Below are 21,648 nucleotides of genomic sequence, written 5' to 3' on the forward strand. Positions count from 1 at the left end.
AGCTTTTATTTTCTGAGTGATTAACTTATCCCAAATGCTTCCAGGTTCTATTTGGGACAATAATTGTATCTTTGTTTCACAATTATTATAACCAGCTTGGTGTTTGGAAAACTAAATCTGCTTCACATTAAAGTCAAAATTAAAAATTTTTATGTCTGAGAGTACTTTAAATTATATTCGGATTTTAAAGATCCTTTTACTACCATGTGATATAACTCTGTTAAAATACAATATCCTGGCATTCTAGTTTTGCTTTTATTTAATCTTTAGCATGATACAAGTAGAGTCAGGTTTCGAAGACTCTTGAATGAGTGAATTTGATGCTAAGGTTGCTAACCAGGGTTTCCACTGACTTTACTGTTTTTGTTTGGAAGTGTGGTGCATTTGAACTTGGATTTTTTTTTTCTTCTTAGTTTGGAATATGCTATATTTTAAGATTTGCTTTGAGTTGAGTTGATCCAGATGAGGGGCTGTTTCTGTGTTCAGTTAATGGATTCAGGAAGCAGCCGTTTACTGCTGTGATTTATAGACTGCAAAGCAAAATTGACTTCCATGTCTGGCTCAGCATTTCACAATAGAGATAGAAGCAACCCAGGAAATGTACTTAAAAAAGGCTTTACGGGCCGGGCGCAGTGGCTCACGCCTGTAATCCCAGCACTTTGGGAGGCCGAGGCGGGCGGAACACAAGGTCAGGAGATCGAGACCATCTTGGCTAACACGGTGAAACCCCGTCTCTACTGAAAATACAAAAAATTAGCCGGGCGCGGTGGCGGGCGCCTGTAGTCCCAGCTACTCGGGAGGCTGAGGCAGGAGAATGGCGTGAACCTGGGAGGCGGAGTTTGCAGTGAGCCGAGATTGTGCCACTGCAATCCGGCCTGGGCTAAAGAGCGGGACTCCGTCTCAAAAAAAAAAAAAAAAAAAAAAAAAAAAAAAAAGCCTTTCTGGCAGTAAAATGTATTGCCTCTTCTTCACATGAAGAGACTTTCCTATAATGAGAGAGGATAAAATTAATACATAGAAAGAAAAGTAGCAGAGAATATTTGACTCACGAAGCTAAGTTTGGGCCAGGTAAGGTGGCTCATGCCTATAATCCCAGCACTTTGGGGGGCCAAACTGGGTGGATTACTTGAGGTCAGGAGTTTGAGACCAGCCTGGCCAATATGGTGAAACTCCATTTCTACTGAAAATACAAAAATTAGCTGGGTGTAGTGGCAGACGCCTATAATCCCAGCTATTCGGGAGGCTGAAGCAGAGAATTGATTGAACCCGGGAGGCAGAGGTTGCAGTGAGCCTAGATCGCACCACTGCACTCCAGCCTGGGTGACAGAGCGAGACTCTGTCTCAAAAAATAAAATAAAATAAAATTCGCTGGACATGGTGGTGTGCGCTTGTCATCCCAGCTACTCAGGAGGCTGAGGCAGGAGAATCTCTTGAACGCCTGAGGTGGAGGTTGCAGTGAGCTGAGATCATGCCACTGCATCCAGCCTGGGTGACAGAGTGAGACTGTGTCTAAACACACACACACACACACACACACACACACACACACACACACACACACACACACCCAGAAACTAAGTTTGGTACTACAGATTTTAAAAATTATTCTTATTTTAAATTTTTTGGCAAAAAATCAATTTTTGACAGCCATGAGCACATTTGGTGCTTCAGAATCTATGGTGTAATAAACCTTCCTGGCTAATATTGGAACATGCAGCAATAGACCATGGTGATTGCACTATCAGCTGACATTTAAAAATCTTCTAAAGCTGCGAAGTTTCGTGGGCATTCAGTTAATGGGCCAGTCCAGATTTCTATAAGTGAAAGATTTACGTAATCTTTAAAAAATCTTTGGACGGGAAACTGTCACTTCCAATTATGATCAGGTATTTTCTGGAGTCTTTCAGATGGTCAGAGGTTGGGCAGAGTGTGTGTTAAGAACTGTTTTAAGCTACTATAGTTAAAAGTCTTCCCATTTTGGAAACTTAATTTCAAGGATCACCATTTATTTTTTATTTATTTATTTATTTTTTGAGTTGGAGTCTCGCTCTGTTGCCCAGGCTGGAGTGCAGTGGCATGATCTTGGCTCACTGCAGCCTCCACCTCCTGGGTTCAAACAGTTCTCTGCCTCAGCCTCCAAGTAGCTGGGATTACAGGCACCCACCACCATGCCTGGCTAATTTTTTTGTATTTTTAGTAGAGATGGGGATTCACCACCTTGGCCAGGCTGGTCTTGAACTCCTGACCTCGTGATCCACCAGCCTCGGCCTCCCAAAGTGCTGGGATTACAGGCATGAGCCACTGTGCCCATCCAGGATCACCATTTATTAAAGACATTTTTATTGGGTTTAGTTTAAAAAATTATAGTAGGAGTATGTTTTTAATGTAACTTTTTTCTTTTAAAAATTTTCTCTTTTTAGTGTTTTGCCATCCCATAATGTATTTTTTTTAAAATTTATTTATTTTGTGACAGAGTCTTGCTGTGTTGTCCAGGCTGGAGTGCAGTGATGCGATCTCAGCTCACTGCAACCTCCACCTCCTGGGTTCAAGCAGTTCTCCTGCCTCAGCCTCCAAAGTAGCTGGGAGTACAGGTGCCCGCCACCATGCCCAGCTAATTTTTGTATTTTTAGTAGAGACAGGGTTTCACTATGTTGGCCAGGCTGGTCTTGCACTCCTGACCTCGTGATCCACCCACCTTGGCCTCCCAAAGTGCTGGGATTACAGGCGTGAGCCACCGCGCCCAGCCCAATGTAATTTTTTAAAATGTTAGATTGCTAATTGCTAATGTATGCTATTGAAAGTAGTATTTTTATTGTGTTCTGACAATATCAAGTTGATACATAAAAAGACTATGTTTATAATTATTCAGGTATACATATGGGAAGCCAGTGAAAGGAGACGTAACGCTTACATTTTTACCTTTATCCTTTTGGGGAAAGAAGAAAAATATTACAAAAACATTTAAGGTAACTTTTGCAGACACTTTATAACTTGTGATGGGTAAAATATGTGTATTTTTCTAGAAATAAGATTTAGTACTGAATTAACAAAAAGTTAAGTGTAAGAAAATCAAGAGCTTTCCAGCATTGAACAAATGAGAATTTATGCAATTATAGCGATTAAAATGGTACCAGAGCTATCATATTGTTGTGACTTAGTTTGAGTTTTATTTCTAAAATTTGAACTGCTAAAATGGTAAATAATACTGAACTTTTAAACAAAACAGATAAATGGATCTGCAAACTTCTCTTTTAATGATGAAGAGATGAAAAATGTAATGGATTCTTCAAATGGACTTTCTGAATACCTGGATCTATCTTCCCCTGGACCAGTAGAAATTTTAACCACAGTGACAGAATCAGTTACAGGTTTGTAGACTTTAAAGTGGAGGTAAAACTATTCATGTGACACTGCTTTATCATCTTTCTTATTATAACTGGCACTTTCATTTGGGAGCATCATTGACTTTCTAAAGATGCTATTTAATGTTGAAATTGTTATGACTGTTAGTCTAAGTTGCAGGATGATTTTATGATGGAGGACCTTATTCTCTATGAAAGTCACTACTTCAAGCACATGTGATAGCTCTTTTTAATTTTTTTTTCCATTTCTACTCTTTCCCCCTGAAAACTACATGGAAAGGCTTACATTTTCAGCTGGTAACCTTCTTCTTTTTAAAATCACTGAAATCTCAGCTGTTCCTAGACAGTTTTCACTTTTAATAAGAAAATAAAGTTGAGTTTCTTGGACCTTTCTGTTACTATTTCAACAACTTTAGCCAATCCCCGAAAGAGCAAAAGACTATTCTTTCATTGGCCTTAATTTGCTGCTGTTGTACATGTCACTGTGGTAGAATGGCAGCAATGGTGCTTAGAAGGGATCCATAGAGAACATAATAGAACTGTGCGGTACTTGTAGTGTCAAAGTCAATATGGGAATGAGGCTTATGTGCCCTGATATTTTTAACCCTTTTTGCAATAGGTTAGATGGAGAGATTTGGTGGATAGAAGCTTTTGGTGAAACATTACTTTTCCTTTCTAAATTGTGCAATTTCTAAAAAAGGTATTTCAAGAAATGCAAGCACTAATGTGTTCTTCAAGCAACATGATTACATCATTGAGTTTTTTGATTATACTACTGTCTTGAAGCCATCTCTCAACTTCACAGCCACTGTGAGTTGGTATATTTATTTCCAGTCCATAGCAGTAAGTTCAGCTTAATGAAATAGAATGGGAAATAATATTTTCAATGCTTTTCTAAAAATTTAAGCCAAAAAGTATATAACTTTGTCTCTTTAGATATGTGGGGCATGTAGATTTGTTTCCAAATGACCTTTGTCTATTTTTTCTAAAAAAGTAGTTTTCAACAACAGTAAAAATATTTTTTGAAAAGGTATTTTTTTTACAAGCAATTTAAGTTAGATGTGGATTGCTACTCTGAAGCTTTTATTAATTAATTGAAATAATTACATGGTAGTCAAAAATTTCAATTTCAATTTGGTTTTTATAATGATTAATTGTAGTTCTAGCAAAGATGTTACATTAAAAAATTATCAACAAATCTCATTTTTTGGAGATAATGTTGAATTAACACATTAATTGTGTGAATTTTGACAATGAGCAAGGCATGGTGTTGGGCAGTGCTATAGAGCCAAGAAGGGCTCAGTCCCTACCCTCAGGTTCACAGTTTTTGTGATGGTGACAGGAAAATATATACTTAACTATAACTCATGGCAGATTAAGATTAGTGTTACAAATTAATTTCTGTAGGGATTTAAAGCAGGGGTTGCCAAACTTTTTCTGCAAAGGGCTAGAGAGTAAATATTTTCAGCTTTGTGGCCATGTGGTCTTTGTCACAGCTACTCAGCCCTGCCACTGTAGTGTGAAAGCAGCCTTAGCCAATTTATAAATAAGTGAGAGTGGAATGTGTTCCAGTAAAACTTTGTTTACAAACATACTGGATTGGCCTATCAGCTTGCAGTAGTTGGCTGATCTCTGATTTAAAGAAAGGAGGAGTCAGGCCCGGCGTGGTGGCTCATGCCTGTAATCCCAGCACTTTGGGAGGCTGAGGCAGGCGGATCACCTGAAGTCAGGAGTTCCAGACCAGCCTGACCAACATGGAGAAACCCCGTCTCCGCTAAAAACACAAAAAATTAGCCGGGCGTGGTGGCACATGCCTGTAATTCCAACTACTCGGGAGGCTGAGGCAGAAGAATCGCTTGAACCCGGGAGGCGGAGGTTGCGGTGAGTGGAGATTGCGCCATTGCACTCCAGCCTGGGCAACAAAAGTGGAACTCCGTTTCAAAAAAAAAAAAAAAACAAAAACCTAAAACAACAAAGAAAGAATGGAGGGGTCACTTGTTGAATGGGTCGGTAGACGTTTCAGGTAGTTTCTGATTTCAATGATCTTAATTTAGGCAGTTTGAAAAGGTCAGTTTAAAAAATTGAGGCTGCAAATGGTAATTTCTGAATGAGTAGAGTGAAACCATGGGCGTTCAGAGGGGGAGAGTTGGCTGTGGGATAGGCATGGGGGTTATTATGGGATGCTTTATGGAAGAGGATGGTCTAAACTGTTTTTTAAAAGATTAGTTGGGTTTTAAATGCTTGGACATGGGAGTGGGAGGTGGGGAGCAAGATAAGAAGTGAGACAAGAAGGAGAGGTCTGGCTGGCAAGTTCGGGGTGCACTCAGGTAGTGTTTGAGGGAGACTGCTCAGGCTGTGTGCAGGAGGATGGCTGTAGCCCAGGAGTGAGGGGATGGGCAGCCTTGTGGTGGTAGCTGTGGAAGTGGAGAGGATGGAAGAGAGAAGCATAGGACTTTGGTGTTCATTGGACTTGGGGGATGGGGAGAGGGAGGGAAAATTCAGAAATGTAAAGTCTTGCAAAATCCTTATGTTAGCAAAAATAGGAAAATGACATGGTTGCTCATTTTAGATGTGTGAATTCAAGGTGTCCAGGATATCAAAGTAGAAATTTCCTGCAGGTAATTGGAGGTGTTGGGCATGAACTCCAGAGAAAGGCAAGGATGGGAATTTTGGCTTTAGGGTACAATCACAGAGATGACAAGCTAAGCAATAGGAGTGCTGAGACCTTGGAGGAAGGGAGAAGAACAGATGTCCAAAATTCCCACATTTAGGGAGAGGAAAGAGGAACTGAAAAGGACACTGAAAGGATGCAGAAAGAGAGGTAGGGAGTGAAGGGGGTTATTTTGGAGCCGTGGAAGTTAAGGGAATCCATAATATTAACAAGGGAGTAATCAGTGATGTTGGATGCCTCCTAGAGAGAGGCCACTGAATCTGGATATTATAGTGCTACCAATAATTTTTGAGAGTTCAATTTCATGAGAATACTACAGACGGAAACTGTATTTAATCATACTTAAATCCTTTGTGTTTTTAAGATGTTTTGTTTTGACCATTAGGTGAAGGTAACTCGTGCTGATGGCAACCAACTGACTCTTGAAGAAAGAAGAAATAATGTAGTCATAACAGTGACACAGAGAAACTATACTGAGTACTGGAGCGGATCTAACAGTGGAAATCAGAAAATGGAAGCTGTTCAGAAAATAAATTATACTGTCCCCCAAAGTGGAACTTTTAAGATTGAATTCCCAATCCTGGAGGATTCCAGTGAGCTACAGTTGAAGGTGCCATCTGTTTCCCATCATTGTGTCACTGCAACAACACCATTACAGTTGTAATCTTGTGGTAGGCACTCAACCTGTCAGAACTGAAAGTACATAGGAAGTGGACACATGTTTCTGTTTTACAAAATGGAGGAGAGTGGTAAAAGTAATTTAATGACAGTGGCTGAAGGTTAGACTAAATTTTTCCTTGTAAGTTCATTTTGAAGAGCACAGTAAAATATAGCAATGTGAAGGTATGATGGAGAATTTCCTCAAATCCCCAGTCTAGTGTTTGAGGTCAGTCATTTGAAATTTTATTTTGGCAGGAACTGAAATGAAAGATAAATATATATACATATATATATACACACATATATATGTATATGTGTGTGTGTGTATGTGTGTGTGTATATATATATATCTATATTCCTTTCCTGTGTTTTAAAGCCATCAATTTCTTTACAGTATAAGCTATAAAATGATGAAAATCCAATGTCTGGTGAATGTATTTTTCTTGCATTAAAAAAAAGTGAAGATGAATTTGGTCTTTAATAATTGTTCAGCAGGTAGCATCTTTTCTCAAGGTGTTACTAAAGATGAACATTTACAGCTCCTTTTTCTTTTATTATAGGCCTATTTCCTTGGTAGTAAAAGTAGCATGGCAGTTCATAGTCTGTTTAAGTCTCCTAGTAAGACATACATCCAACTAAAAACAAGAGACGAAAATATAAAGGTAATGCTTACAATTCACTTGAGAATTACAATATAATTGGACTATCTTGCTTTTGATATGTACATATTAATTAAGGTTTTTTTCTAGGTGGGATCGCCTTTTGAGTTGGTGGTTAGTGGCAACAAACGATTGAAGGAGTTAAGCTATATGGTAATCTCTTATAGAATCTAAATTTATGATCTATTATAGAATCATCTTTTTATTCACTTTTAAGTTCCGGGGTACATGTGCAGGTTTGTTATATAGCTAAACTCATGTCATGGGGGTTTGTTGTACAGATTATTTCATCACCTAGGTATTAAGCCTAGTACCCATTAGTTATTTTTCCTGATCCTCTCCCTCCTCATACCCTCCACCCTCCCATAGGACCCAGTGTCGGTTGTTCCCCTCTGTGTGTCCATGTGTTCTCATCATTTAGCGTGCACTTATAAGTGAGAACATGTGGTATTTGGTTTTCTGTTCCTGCATTAGTTTGCTAAGGATAGTGGCCTCCAGCTCCATCCATCTTCCTGCAAAGGACATGATTTTATTCTTTTTTATAGCTGCACAGTATTCCGTAGTGTATGTGTACCACGTTTTCTTTATCCAGTCCACCTTTCATGGGCATTTAGGTTGAGAATCATCTTAAATGGTGTCTACCTTATATCTACACTAAACTTATTAATTTTTATAACTCAGCCTCATACCTTTTTAGCCTGTCGTTTTTACATTGCAATCAAATAAAAAACCTTTTTTATTTCTTCACCTATATTTGCATTTCCAATTTAAAATAGATAACTAAACCTTGTTTTATGTTTAAAATTTAAATTTCTATTTGATAAGCAAGATATATTCATTATAGAAAATTATACAATGTAAGAAAAATGAAAAAGAAAATAAAAAGTGCTATCCATGACCATGTAATTTTGCTAATTTAGCTTTCCCAATGGTGCCCTGTATTCCTTGCAATCAAAAATAGATTCTTGACTATGAAGCTACTGTTGCTCCAATCAGTATTACTTTAATCTTACCATTTTCTTTTTCTCAGTGTATGCTCTCTGTGTTTGTCAGAGAGGTTTTCCTGCATTCCAAAAGACTTTGAAGCTGGTTTAATTCAAGAATTTGTGTGTATGCATACAATTATGATTAATGTAGCTTCAGATGAGATCCTACTAGGTTTGGCAATAAATTAAACCCATCTACTGTTCTTTTCAGGTAGTATCCAGGGGACAGTTGGTGGCTGTAGGAAAACAAAATTCAACAATGTTCTCTTTAACACCAGAAAATTCTTGGACTCCAAAAGCCTGTGTAATTGTGTATTATATTGAAGATGATGGGGAAATTATAAGTGATGTTCTAAAAATTCCTGTTCAGCTTGTTTTTAAAAATAAGGTAAGATTTAAGGTAATGATGTTTAAAAGAAAACTTTATATTAGTGAAGTCTGAGAAATGTAATATTTCTTTAGAAAAGTATCATTAAGCCAAATTGGTTAGAAATTTATATTATTCTATTTCTAGAGCTATGGTTAAACTTTTCAATATTTAGCATTACATATATATTTTCACTTGTGGAGTTATTGGGGATTGATAGTCTATTTGTAAACTATGGTTCTGGTCTTTAAAACTTTAACTCAGATCAGGAAGCTGTTTCAGAATTTTTCAAATGGTTTAATTAATATTGCTCAGGAGTGAAATTCCAGTGGTAACATAGAATTCGTGTGGTGTTGATATTACAGTGATATAAAGGGTGTGGGAGGGAGTGAGGCCATCTAGGATAATACGTAGAAGCAGAGCTGGGCTTTCATTAATCTATTTAATTAGCTGGAAACTAGCCCAGGGCAACTTTTCAATGAGCTTGATTACCCTGCATGTGAGGATCTGTGTGGAGTCTGGTCTCCAAGTGCACCAGTGCCTTTTATAGCCTAATGTGACCAGCTTGAGTAGGAAATCCCTTTGGACCCCAGCTCTGAAAAGAAACCTGATTGCATCATCTCATGTATATAAGAATGAGCCATTGCTGTCACTAACAACTGCTGCCCTCTCCATCCTCTTATGTAAAAAATTATTCCTTTAAATAGTGATTTGCAGAGTATGGTTCTTCTATTTCTTTTTCCTTTATTTGTTAAAATATTTGAGAAGTAACAGTAGTGATCTGTACTTTCTTTTTTAAAATTTGTATTTATTTATTTTTTGAGACTAGGTTATAAGACTGGCTAATTTTTGTATTTTCGGTAGAGAGAGGGTTTTGCCATGTTGCCCAGGTTGGTCTCTAACTCCTGGGCTCAGGAGATCCACCTGCCTCAGCCTCTCAAGGTGCCAGGATTACAGACATGAGCCACTGCGCCAGGCCTGTACTTTAGTTTTGTTGAGAATTATTACTCTCACTTTGATTGTTAAAATATAATACAAACTTCTATTTTTTTAGCTTATGAAAAGAGTTCTTAAAAAGACAACACTATGTTTTGTTAGTGGTAGAGCACAATTTTGACTTCTAGTGATCCTAGTAATTGCCTGACAAAGGTGAATTTTAAAGGAGAAGTTATGGAGGCTTAAACATCTCAGAAAGCAAGACCAGGTTCTAAAGCTAGTTACAGTGTAAAAGATCACGGACTTTGAGGAAGCAGAGTATATGAATAGCATACTTTCAAGTAATGTCTTAGCTATAAGAGAAAGGAATTAGTTTCAGTTCCATTTGCAACTATGTATCTTTCTCCTATTTTTATGTGATAATCATCACATTTATAAAGAAACAACATAATTAGAAATGGAATATGTCTAAGCAAGAGAAAGTTAGTGAATGTTTATTAATGTTCAGTAATGACTATGGAATAAATGAATGAGCTGTAGGAGGGGCAAGAGATTTAGGTTTAGAAATCATCCACACAGAAGTGCAAGTTGAAGCCATGGGGCTCTGAGGTACAGAGTATAGAGTGAGAAGTACAAGGTCTAAGACTGAGTCTTGAACATGCTGCTCCCTCTCCCCCGCGCTTTAGTGTGTAGGTGGAGAAAGTAACCTACATACAGTGGTTTGGGAGGCATGTCAGAAAAAAATTGCACTGGACAAGTTAAACAGGTAAGGAAGGCTTTATTCAAGACTATTGCAATAGAAGAGAGAGATGATAAACTCAACTCTGCTGAAACAAAAGTCAGAAGAGTTTTTAAGCACTGGGGTGAACTCATTTGAAAGTGCTGGAGGACATTGTTGGGAGGTTGGTCAATGTGATTAGGTAGTCTGTGTTTGCTAATTAGTACTTACTGAAGTTAGGTTTCTACCCTCCCACAGAGAATGAGATCAACTGGGACTCTGTCTTTCCTGATGATTATACTTCAAAGGGATGGCTCTGAGGACCTTGAGAAAGACATGCCTGGGTTGTAAAACTGGCCAGAGGCTGGGAAAAGATTTACATCTCAGAGAGTTGGAGAAAGAATTTACAATTGCATGTTTTCTAAAATAAATGCTCTAAGAAAAGGGAGCTCAGGGGCTTATAGTTAGGAAGAAGCCTGTCTTTGTAAAGTCGAGTCAACTTGAGGGGAATGTTAAGGCCCTCTTCGTCAGGCTTTATAATCATTGGCACAGCAGAATGTTGAGATAGAGCTAGATGAAATGAAAATTCCCAGCAGGGGCCGGGCACTGTGGCTCACGCCTGTAATCCCAGCATTTTGGGAGGCCGAGGCAGGCGGATCACCTGTGGTCAGGAGTTGGAGACCAGCCTGGCCAACATGGTGAAACCCTGTCTCTACTAAAAAAGTTACAAAAATTAGCCGGGCATGGTGGTGCGTGTCTGTAATCCCAGCTACTTGGGAGGCTGAGGCAGGAGAATCACTTGAACCCAGAAGGCAAAGGTTGCAGTGAGCCGAGATCGCGCCATTGTACTCTAGCCTGGGCAACAAGAGTGAAACTCCATCTCAAAAACAAAAAAAGAAAATGCCCAGTAGGCAGGGGCCTCATGACAAGGCCATTTGGTTCAGCGGTGATGCGATGACTGATGCTCTTTATAAAGCAATAGTAGGTCCAGGACCATGCTTTCCTGAGGGTAATGGTGAGGAAGTTTAGAAGGCCATGGAGACAGAGCATGAGGGCCTGGACTAGTGTTTGCTCTAACCACCCACTCCCTTGGAAAGGCCAACCCTCACCCTCAGTCCAGGTGGTTCTATGAGTCCCCGAGGAGCTCTCCTTGCCTTCACTTCTAAGCTCACGTCACCAACATGTAGGCATCTGCAGTTTCTTTCCTCTTTTGTGTTTCTCCTTTGTATACTGGCCTTCCCTAGGTATGCTAGACACTGCTGTCTTCTACTCAGCACTGGCTGGGATCTGAGGGGTGGGAGATGGAGAAAGGGTAGAAAAAAGATACAGAATTAAAGAATAATTCAGATTTATACCACTGTGAGAAGTTCTATGACTTGCAAACACTCTGGGAGTAGTTTTTTTTATTCCTTTCCCTAGAGAAGGGTTATGTATGGTTTTAGAATTATCCCTGAGCCAAGGCAAATGTAGAATCTTTGCTATATTTTGAGCCAGTGGTCTGCTATTGGCAAGAATATGCTTTAAAAAAGTGAAATAAGTTAATCCTCCTTTCTCTCTTTTTTAGATAAAGCTATATTGGAGTAAAGTGAAAGCTGAACCATCTGAGAAAGTCTCGCTTAGGATCTCTGTGACACAGCCTGACTCCATAGTTGGGATTGTAGCTGTTGACAAAAGTGTGAATCTGATGAATGCCTCTAATGATATTACAATGGAAAATGTAAGTTTAGCTATTTTTTATTATGAAAATACGTATTACAAGAGAAAGAGGAAACTTTGTTGTATTACTTTAAATATTTAAAGAATATTTCATTAGTTCCTTTGCATGTGTAAGTCAATAATTAGTAAAGCTTCCAAATAAAAAGTAATCTGTATCATAATGGTTATGTTGGAAAGAAGCTTATGTGGTTAAGTGTCCTTGCTCTCTTTCATCAGAATTATCACCTAAAGTTAGATGGGAGGAATAAATTCTGGAGGTCTGTGGTACAACATGGTGACTGTAGTTAATGATAATATACCATATACTTGAAAATTGCTAAAAGAGTAGATTTGAAATGTTCTCACCGCAAAAAATGATCAGTATGTAGTATGCAAGGTGATAGATATGTTAATTAGCTTAATCATTCCACAGTATATACAAATATCAATATATCACATTGTACTCCATAAATATATACAATAAAAAATGCCACCTATAGTTTTCCTTCATTTTCATACTACATTTTAAGACACTCAAGAAAGTACTAGGAAATTGACTTGCATTATTTTGGGTTACGTTGGATAAGAGAGCTTTAGATAATTTTTGAAGTGTGTTGTATTTTGGTTATACATAATGGTTATAAATAATTACAGCACCCATTGTGCCGGGCATGGTGGCTCATGCCTGTAATCTCAGCACTTTGGGAGGCCGAGGTGGGTGGATCACGAGGTCAGGAGATCGAGACCATCTTGGCTAACATGGTGAAACCCTGTCTCTACTAAAAATACAAAAAATTAGCCGGGCGTGTTGGTGGGCGCCTGTAGTCCCAGCTACTCGGGAGGCTGAGGCAGGAGAATGGCATGAACCCGGGAGGTGGAGCTTGCAGCGAGCAGAGATCGCGCCACTGCACTCCAGCCTGGGTGACAGAGCAAGACTCTGTCTCAAAAAAAAAAAAAAATTACAGTTCCCATTGAATCAGGAATTTGCAGTATATTGAGGGGGTGAAATCATGTTACTCTGCAGAAAACTTACAAACCAAGAAGTATATGAACATCTAGCATTGCATAAATGAATCCCATATTCATTAGTCATTTGATTTTTATTTATATGTCCTTGATATATTCTTGTGTACCATTGTCAGTTGTAAACTAGATTGTATAATTTTTGTCTATTAGTGGATTCAGTAGAGTGATTAACAATACATCAGAAAGAAAACTATATATAGTTGGGTTGATTTGGTCATTATATTGTAAAATTTAGTTTACTTCAGAAAAATTGTACATTTTCTTCAGTCTACACAACTATTTTTTTCAATCTTTTCTTTTTTTTTGAAACCTTTTTTTTTTTACAACCAGTTGGTCATTTTTTTCTCTTTGACTTTTCCTGAGTTCACATTAGTTTTATGTCTATAGATCTTGCATTTGATTTAACTGAATATAATAGTATCTGTTATTTTATAGCTTTGTAAATATCTTGGTAAATATATTATTTCATTTTTTCTTCCCTACATATGTGTATGTTTGTGTGTGTGTACGTGTGTGTGTATACATACACATACACACATACCCCATCTGATGTGCTGCGCACTCTGTCTCTATTTACATTTATATATATGTGTGTGTTATATATATATTTACAAGTATATTTATATATACATATAATATATGCATATTTACATTAAATTTTTTCAGATATTAAGATTGCTTTCTCTGCTTTCTTTTAGTTCATATTTCCCTGGTGTATTTTTACATTTCTTATTTTCAACCTTTTGTAAGTTTTTAAGTGTATCTTTTAAATGGCATATTATTATATTTTGCTTTTGTTTTTCAATCTAATCTAATAGTCAACGTCTTTTAATAAGCTTTTATTTAATCCACTTATAAGTATGGTAATTCTTTTTCTAATGGGGACTTTTTTCTGCTTTTCTATATTTTAAAATTTAGATTCTTTTTCTGTGGGCTAGATTAAATTTGTTTTGGTGATTTAGAAGTTATGCGTTCTATTTTTGTTACTCTGTTAGTTACAAACTGTACCCATATTAATTTATCCTTGTTGGTTTCTAAAGGTTATCAATATTTGAATCTTCTAGTATGCTCCTATATCCTTTTGGTCTCTACCTCTGTCTCCTCCTTCTCCTCCTACCCTGGCCAGATCATTTTGCTCGTGTACAGATTTTAGTTCCATGTTACCATAGATTGCCCTTTCAATCTATGCTGTTCTTTCATTTTTTAATTGTGGAAATCTGTGTTGATTATTTCTTCCTCTCCATTTTATTTTTTCTCTCCTTCTGGGACTTTTGTTATTCAGAAATTGGCACTTTTACTTCCTCCTTCACATCTCTTAGTTTTTTGTTTTATGTTTTCTATCTCTTTGTCTTTTCTGTGTTTCTCTGGGAGAGTTCTTCAGTCGACTCAGCTTAGTGATCATTCATTAGCTGTATTTTAATCTACTTTAATCTCTCATATTGTGTCTTTCATGTCAGCTATTATGTTTTTAATATCTATTATTTTTCCTTTGTTTCTTGTTTTTGTTTTATATTCTGATATTTCCCATTATCTCCTTGTGTATATTTGCTATGCGTATTTTAAATTATTGAATTGAACTTTTCAGTAATTTTGTGTCACATGCTATATGTTGTCTAGTTGGATGTCTTACTTCTACAGTATTTATACTCTTTGGAAGTCTAGCTGATTTGGCAGATCCTCTGATAATATCTATTGGGGAAGGCTGAGCATCAGGTTCTAACCTGTGTGAGTCCTATGACCCCCTCCTGAGGGGAGAGGACTAGCCTCGTGGACTAGAGAATTACTCTTGATCCTTTCTGCTGCTTGCCTCTATTCAGTGTTTCACTCTTAAACCCTTGGGGAAAAGAGCACCAGTAAGAGAAGGTCTCCTGAGGTTATGATTCACCAGCCCTGAGGGTTTGGAGGAGGAGGAGAGGAAGAGTGAATGCTTGAGGGACATGGGTCTGTCTGCGTGTTTTCCTCACTTTCCCACACTAGAAAGGCAGAGGTGCTGACCTGGTGTTATCTTTTGGATACTTGCACAGGCAGTCTGAGCTGCTACTGCTGTTGATTTTGGCAGTGAAGTTGCCAGGACTGTGTGTCCTGAGGCTAACCCCTGGAGGGAAATAAGAGCAAAGTTTAAAAACCTCTCCTCCAGCCTGTTTTCTGACTATGCTGCTGCGTCTAGCTGCCTTCTGCCTTAGACTGAAGCGATGCACTTTCTCCCAAGACCAATTCAAGATGTCCACCACTCTTCCTGGGGTTTTCTCATTGTGCACGTTAAAGTTTTCTGCTTGCTTTTGTTGTTTCTCCAGTTGGTTCTGGAGGAGGGAGTGAGGATCCTGTCATAGTAGACTGTTTTGGCTTCTTTTTTTTTTTTTTGTTAAATTTATATGTGTTGTCAATAGCCTCTTGAATGCCTTGGAATAATTTAAGTATGTGGATCTTCCAGGAATAATTTTTAGACATTAGCCTTCTTGTCGTTAGCCTATGCTGCAGCTTTGACAGTGCTTTGTTTATTGAGCCAGTGAGAACAGGAAGATTTCTTTATGAGATAGATGCTGCTTTTGCTTTTTTTAAAATAAATTTCATTGTGTATATTTGAGGTTATGTGTATATATATGTATGTATGTATATATGAGGTTATTGTGTATACATGAGGTTATGGAATACATATAGGCAGTATAATGGTTACTGTAGTGAAGCAAATTTACATATTTATCATTTTGCATAGCTACATTTTTGTGACAAAAGCAGTTAAAATCGATTTAATGAAAACTCCAAATATCATACAATTCTATTAACTATATCTTTCATGTTGTAGATTATATAACTGCGTTTTTTCATCCCACATATCTGCTATTTTGTATCCCTTGACCTCCATATTCCCATTTTCTTCTTCCTTTCCCCCTCGCCCCTGTAACCATCATTTGTTTATCTATTTATTTATTTAAACTTTTAAGTTCAGGGGTACATGTGCAGGTTTGTTACATAGGCAAACTTGTGTCATAGGGGTTTGTTGTACAGATTATTTCATTACTCAGGTATGAAGTCCAGTACCCATTAGTTATTTTTCATGATCCTCTCCCTCCTCCCACCCTCCACCCTCTGACAATCCCTACTGTGTGTTGTTCCTCTCTATGTGTCCATGTGTTCTCATCATTTAACTCCCACTTATAAGTGAGAACATGTGGTATTTGGTTTTCTGTTCCTGAGTTAGTTTGCTAAGGATAATGACCTCCAGCTCCATCCATGTACCTGCAAAGGAGATGATCTTGTTCTTTATGGCTGCCTAGTATTCCATGGTGTACATGTACCACATTTTCTTTATCCAGTCTATCATTGACGGACATTTAGTTTGATTCCATGTCTTTGCTTTTGTGAATAGTGCTGAAATGAACATATGCATGCATACATCTTTATAATAGAATGATTTATATTCCTTTGGATATATACCCAATAATGGGATTGCTAGTATTGAAATGGTGTTTCTGTCTTAAGTCTTTGAGGAATTGTCACATTGTCTTGTACAATGGCTGAATTAATTAACACTCCTACCAACAGTGTATAAGTGTTCCTTTTCTCTACAACCTCTCCAGCATCTGTTATTTTTTTGACTTTTAAATGATAGCTATCCATTCTGACTGGTGTGAGATGGTATCTCATTGTGTGTTTTTATTTTATTTTATTTTTTTGAGACAAATTCTCACTCTGTTGCTCAGGCTGGAGTGCAGTGGTGTGATCTCGGCTCACTGCAACCTCTGCCTCCCAGGTTCAAGTAATTCTCCTGCCTCAGCCTCCCGAGTAGCTGGGACTACAGGTGTCACCTCCACGCCTGGCTAATTTTTAAATTTTTTAGTAGAGAAGGGGTTTCACCATATTGGCCTGGCTGGTCTCAAACTCCTGACCTTGTGATCCATCTGCCTCGGCCTCCTAAAGTGCTGGGATTGCAGGCGCGAGCCACCACGCAAGTGGCCTTTTTTTTTTTTTTTTGACAGAGCCTTGATCTGTCACCCAGGCTGGAGTGCAGTGATGTGATCTTGGCTCACTGCAACCTTCACCTCCTGGGTTCAAGCGATGCTCCTGCCTCAGCCTCCCAAGTAGCTGGGATTACAGGCGTGAGCCACCATATCCAGCTGATTTTTGTATTTTAATAGAGACAGGGTTTCACCATGTTGGACAGGCTGATTTCAAACTCCTGATCTCAAGTGATCCTTCTGCTTTGGCCTCCCAAAGTGCTGGGGTTACAGATGTGAGCACTGTGCCTGGTGGCCTCCTTATGGTTCTAATTTGCATTTCTCTAATGATCAGTGATGTTGAGCTTTTTCTCATATGATTGTAGGCCTCATGTATGCATGTATAACTTCTTTTGAAAAGTGTCTGTTCATATCCTTTGCCCATTTTTTTTTTTTTTGAGATGAAGTTTCCCCCTTGTTGCCCACGCTGGAGTGCAATGGTATGATCTCGGCTCACTGCAACCTCCACCTCCCGGGTTCAAGTGATTCTCCTGCCTCAGCCTCCCAAGTAGCTGGAATTACAGGCATGTGCCACCATGCTTGGCTAATTTTGTATTTTTTAGTAGAGACGGGGTTTCTTCATGTTGGTCAGGCTGGTCTCGAACTCTTGACCTCAGGTGATCTGCCTACCTTGGCCTCCCAAAGTGCTGGGATTAGAGGCATGAGCCACTGTGCCTGGCCCCTTTGCTGGCTTTAAAAAATTTTTTTTTCTTGTAAATTTGTTTAAGTTCCTTATAGATGCTGGATATTAGATCTTTGTCAGATGCACAGTTTGCAAAAATTTTCTCCCATTTTGTAGGTTGTTTACTGTGTTGATAGTTTCTTTCGCTGTGCAGATCTCTTTCATTTAATTTGATCCCATTTGTCAATTTTTGCTTTTGTTGCAATTGCTTTTGAAATCTTTGGCTGTTCCTATGTCCTGAATGGTATTGCCTAGGTTGTCTTCCAGAGTTTTTATAGTTTTGGGTTTTACATTTAAGTTTTTAATCCATCTTGCGTTAATTTTTGTATATGATGTAAGGAAGGGGTCCAGTTTCAGTCTTCTGAGTATGGCTAGCCAGCTCTCCCAGCACCATTTATTGAATAGGGAATCCTTTCCCCATTGCTAGTTTTTGTCAGATTTGTTGAAGATCAGATAGTTGTAGATGTGCAGTCTTATTTCTGGGTTCTCTATTCTGTTCCATTGGTCTGTGTGTCTGTTTTTGTGTGAGTACCATGCTGTTTTGGTTACTATAGCCTTGTAGTACAGTTTGAACTCTGGTAGCATGATGCCTCCAGCTTTGTTCTTTTTGCTTAGGATTGTCTTGGCTATACGAGCTCTTTTTTGGTTCTATATGAATTTTAAAATAGTTTTCTCTAGTTCTGTGAAGAAGGTAGTAGTTTAATAGGAATAGCATTGAATACATAAATTGCTTTGGGCAGTATGGCTATTTTAACAATATTGATTCTTCCTATTCATGAGCATGGGTTGTTTTCCCATTGGTTTGTTCATCTATGATTTCTTTGAGCAGTGGTTTGTAGTTCTCCTTGTAGAGATCTTTTACCTCCCTAGTTAGCTGTGTTCTTAAGTATTTTATCTTTCTGTGGCAGTTGTGAATGGGAGTTTATTTCTGATTTGGCTCTCTGCTGTGTGTTGTTGGTGTATAGGAATGCTAGTGATTTTCACACATCGAGACTTTCCTGAAGTTGTTTATCGGTTTGAGAAACTTTTGGGCTGAGACTATGGGGTTTTCTAGATATAGGATTATGTCATCTGCAAGCAGGGATAGTTTGACTTCCTCTCTTCCTATTTGGATGCCCTTTCTTTCATTTTTTCTTTCTTTCTTTTGCCTGATTGCCCTGGCCAGAACTTCTAGTACTATATTGAATAGGAGCGGTGAGAGAGGGCATTCTTGTCTTGTGCTGATAACCACTGTTTAGATGCTGCTTCTTGAATTGGTGTCTGAGCAAGAGCAGAAGCAAATCTTCATGTATTCGTATTTTGTGACAGAGTTAGAGTCATGGAACTGTAGCCTTTTCTCTCCAATATGCCTGGCTCTGGCTCCCTTGTCTACTTGCCAGCTTCTTGACACATTATGCATTTTTTTTCTTATTTTATTGTTTTCTTATTGGTGCCTGTTCTAGTTGCTTACTGTGGATGCAGCTGTGGTTGTTGTTAGCATTGCAGAAATAGTGGTTGCAGGTGTTTAATTTTATGCTGGAATGTGTTTTTTTCAACTTAGTTTTTTTTGTGATTTTTAATTCTGACTTTGTCTTAATTTGTCTAGTTAATGTAAATTTTTAGGGAGAAGTATCAAAATTATTACCTAAAAAGGTATAATACTTGATTTTTATTGAAGTTAAATGTATATATAATAAAATTTGCTATTTTTACCATTTTAAGTGTTTAATTCAGTGACATTAATTACTTCACAATGTTATATGACCATCACCAATATTTTCAAAACATTTTCATGGCTCCAGACAGAGACTCTGTAATCATTAAGCAATAACTACTCATTTCCCCTTCCCCACAGCCCTTGGGAACCTCTAGTCTACTTCTGTCTTTATGAATTTACCTATTCTAGATATTTCACATTTATATAATATTTGCCCTTTTGTGTCTGGCTTATTTCACTTAGCACAGTGTTTTCAAGATTCTTCCATGTTGTAGCATGTATCAGAGCTTCATTTCTTTTTTTTTTTTTTGAGACGGAGTCTCGCTCTGTTACCCAGGCTGGAGTGCAATAGCGCGATCTTGGCTTGCTGCAACCTCCGCCTCCCGGGTTCAAACCATTCTCCTTCCTCAGCCTCCCAAGTAGTTGGGACTACAGGCGCCCACCACTACGCCCAGCTAATTTTTTGTATTTTTAGTAGAGACGGGGTTTCACTATGTTGGCCAGGCTGGTCTCAAACTCCTGACCTCGTGATCCGCCCGCCTTGGCCTCCCAAAGTGCTGGGATTACAGGTGTCAGCCACCGCACCTAGCCTCAGAGCTTCATTTCTTTTTACAGCTGAATAATATTGTGTTGTGTATATATACCACATTTTGTTTATCCATTTTTCTGCTGATGGACACAGGTTGTTTCCACCTTTTTGGCTATTGTAACTACTGCTGCAATGAATGGTGGCATACAAGTATCTCTTGGAGTTACTGTTTTCAGTCCTTTTGTGTATATGCCTAGGAGTGGAATTACTGGGTCATATTCTAATTCTATGTTAATTTTTTGAGGATCTGACAGTTTTACTCTTTTAGCCTGTTTTACCCACTCTTGCTAGCAATGAGTACTATTCTTAAAAAAAAAGCATTGCTAATGGGGTACATGCAAATATCTCATTTTTGAAAAAACTGTATCTCATGGATGTTGTCATTTGCATTGCTTTGATTATCAGTGAGGCTGAATATTTTTCTGCTTATTAATAACTTATATTTCTACTTTTGTAAATTGCCTCTTCAGTTTTTTTTTTTTTTTTTATAAATTTAGGTCACTGACATTTTGCAGAGTTTATATTAATCTCCAACAAAGTTAACCTGTTTATCTCTGCCAAAAGTGTGGGTCATTTTTAATGCTGACCTCTGCCTGTTGGTCTTGTCAAACAGTAACATCTAAGTTCTCCCTGGCAGATCTCAAGTCCAGACTTCTTAGGAACTCTGGATTGCTGAACAGAGTAAAAGTAAGTGTAAGTAAGAAATGTAATTTTGGCTGACTGACTGATGAACAAAGCAATTACATATTCATTACTCCTCAATTTGTGTCATTTTCAAAGTTGATAAACATGAAGGCTAAGTCTTATCTAAGTTACTTGGAAGAAGTGTGGAAAGTTGTTATGAATCCATTCATTCCGTATATTTTATCTTCTCCTTAGGTGGTCCATGAGTTGGAACTTTATAACACAGGATATTATTTAGGCATGTTTATGAATTCTTTTGCAGTCTTTCAGGTATGTTTTGCATGCTATATTGAAAAGATATTAATATTTTTTACTACTGCAAACCCTTTCAGAATTAGTGATCATTTTGAGATGTTAACCTTTTATTAAATGTGTCACTGAAGCGCAGTCTTATGTAAGTATAATTTGAAATGAAAAGATAATCATCTTTCCAGTTTTAAAAGCAAATGGAACAATTCACCATTGGAAAAGTTAATGGAATTGACATTAAACAAATAATTTTTCCTTTATGTATATGTATTTCCATATAAATATATTTTATGTATATATATAATATATAAATATATTTTATATATATTTAAATATATTTTATATATATTTCCTTGACTTTGAAATGGCTCTTATGCATGAGTGTGTGTGTGTGTAAGACTGATGTGTGTATGTGTGTTTGAGAAAGATCAATGTGTATGTGCGTGTGTGTGTGTTTGAGAAAGATCGATGTGCGTATGCGTATGTGTGTGTGTGTTTGAGTGAGAAAGATCGATGTGCGTGTGCGTGTGTGTGTTTGAGTGAGAAAGGTTGATGTGTGTGTGCGTGTGTGTGTGTGTTTGAGTGAGAAACAGAAAGGTCGAATGTATGTGCATGTGTATACCTAAGCTCTCAAAAATGAGCACAAGTGAGTCAGGAGTTTGGGAGACTGCCT

The 21,648-nt window shown here is 37.9% G+C and overlaps 1 protein-coding gene across 1 annotated transcript in view; it reads left to right on the forward strand.

The window, feature by feature from the left end:
* Nucleotides 1-21,648, forward strand: part of CD109 (CD109 molecule) — a 134,110-nt gene that overhangs the window by 66,407 nt on the left and 46,055 nt on the right. Inside the window, exons 8-16 of the mRNA XM_019028821.4 lie at nt 2,870-2,966; nt 3,227-3,368; nt 4,063-4,172; nt 6,419-6,643; nt 7,254-7,355; nt 7,443-7,505; nt 8,550-8,726; nt 11,924-12,076; nt 20,922-20,996. Of these exons, the coding sequence (XP_018884366.3) occupies nt 2,870-2,966; nt 3,227-3,368; nt 4,063-4,172; nt 6,419-6,643; nt 7,254-7,355; nt 7,443-7,505; nt 8,550-8,726; nt 11,924-12,076; nt 20,922-20,996 (1,144 nt within the window). The remainder of the gene's footprint in view (nt 1-2,869; nt 2,967-3,226; nt 3,369-4,062; nt 4,173-6,418; nt 6,644-7,253; nt 7,356-7,442; nt 7,506-8,549; nt 8,727-11,923; nt 12,077-20,921; nt 20,997-21,648) is intronic.

This window comes from Gorilla gorilla, chromosome 5, assembly GCF_029281585.2.
Source record: "Gorilla gorilla gorilla isolate KB3781 chromosome 5, NHGRI_mGorGor1-v2.1_pri, whole genome shotgun sequence".
Classification (NCBI taxonomy): Eukaryota; Metazoa; Chordata; class Mammalia; order Primates; family Hominidae; genus Gorilla; species Gorilla gorilla.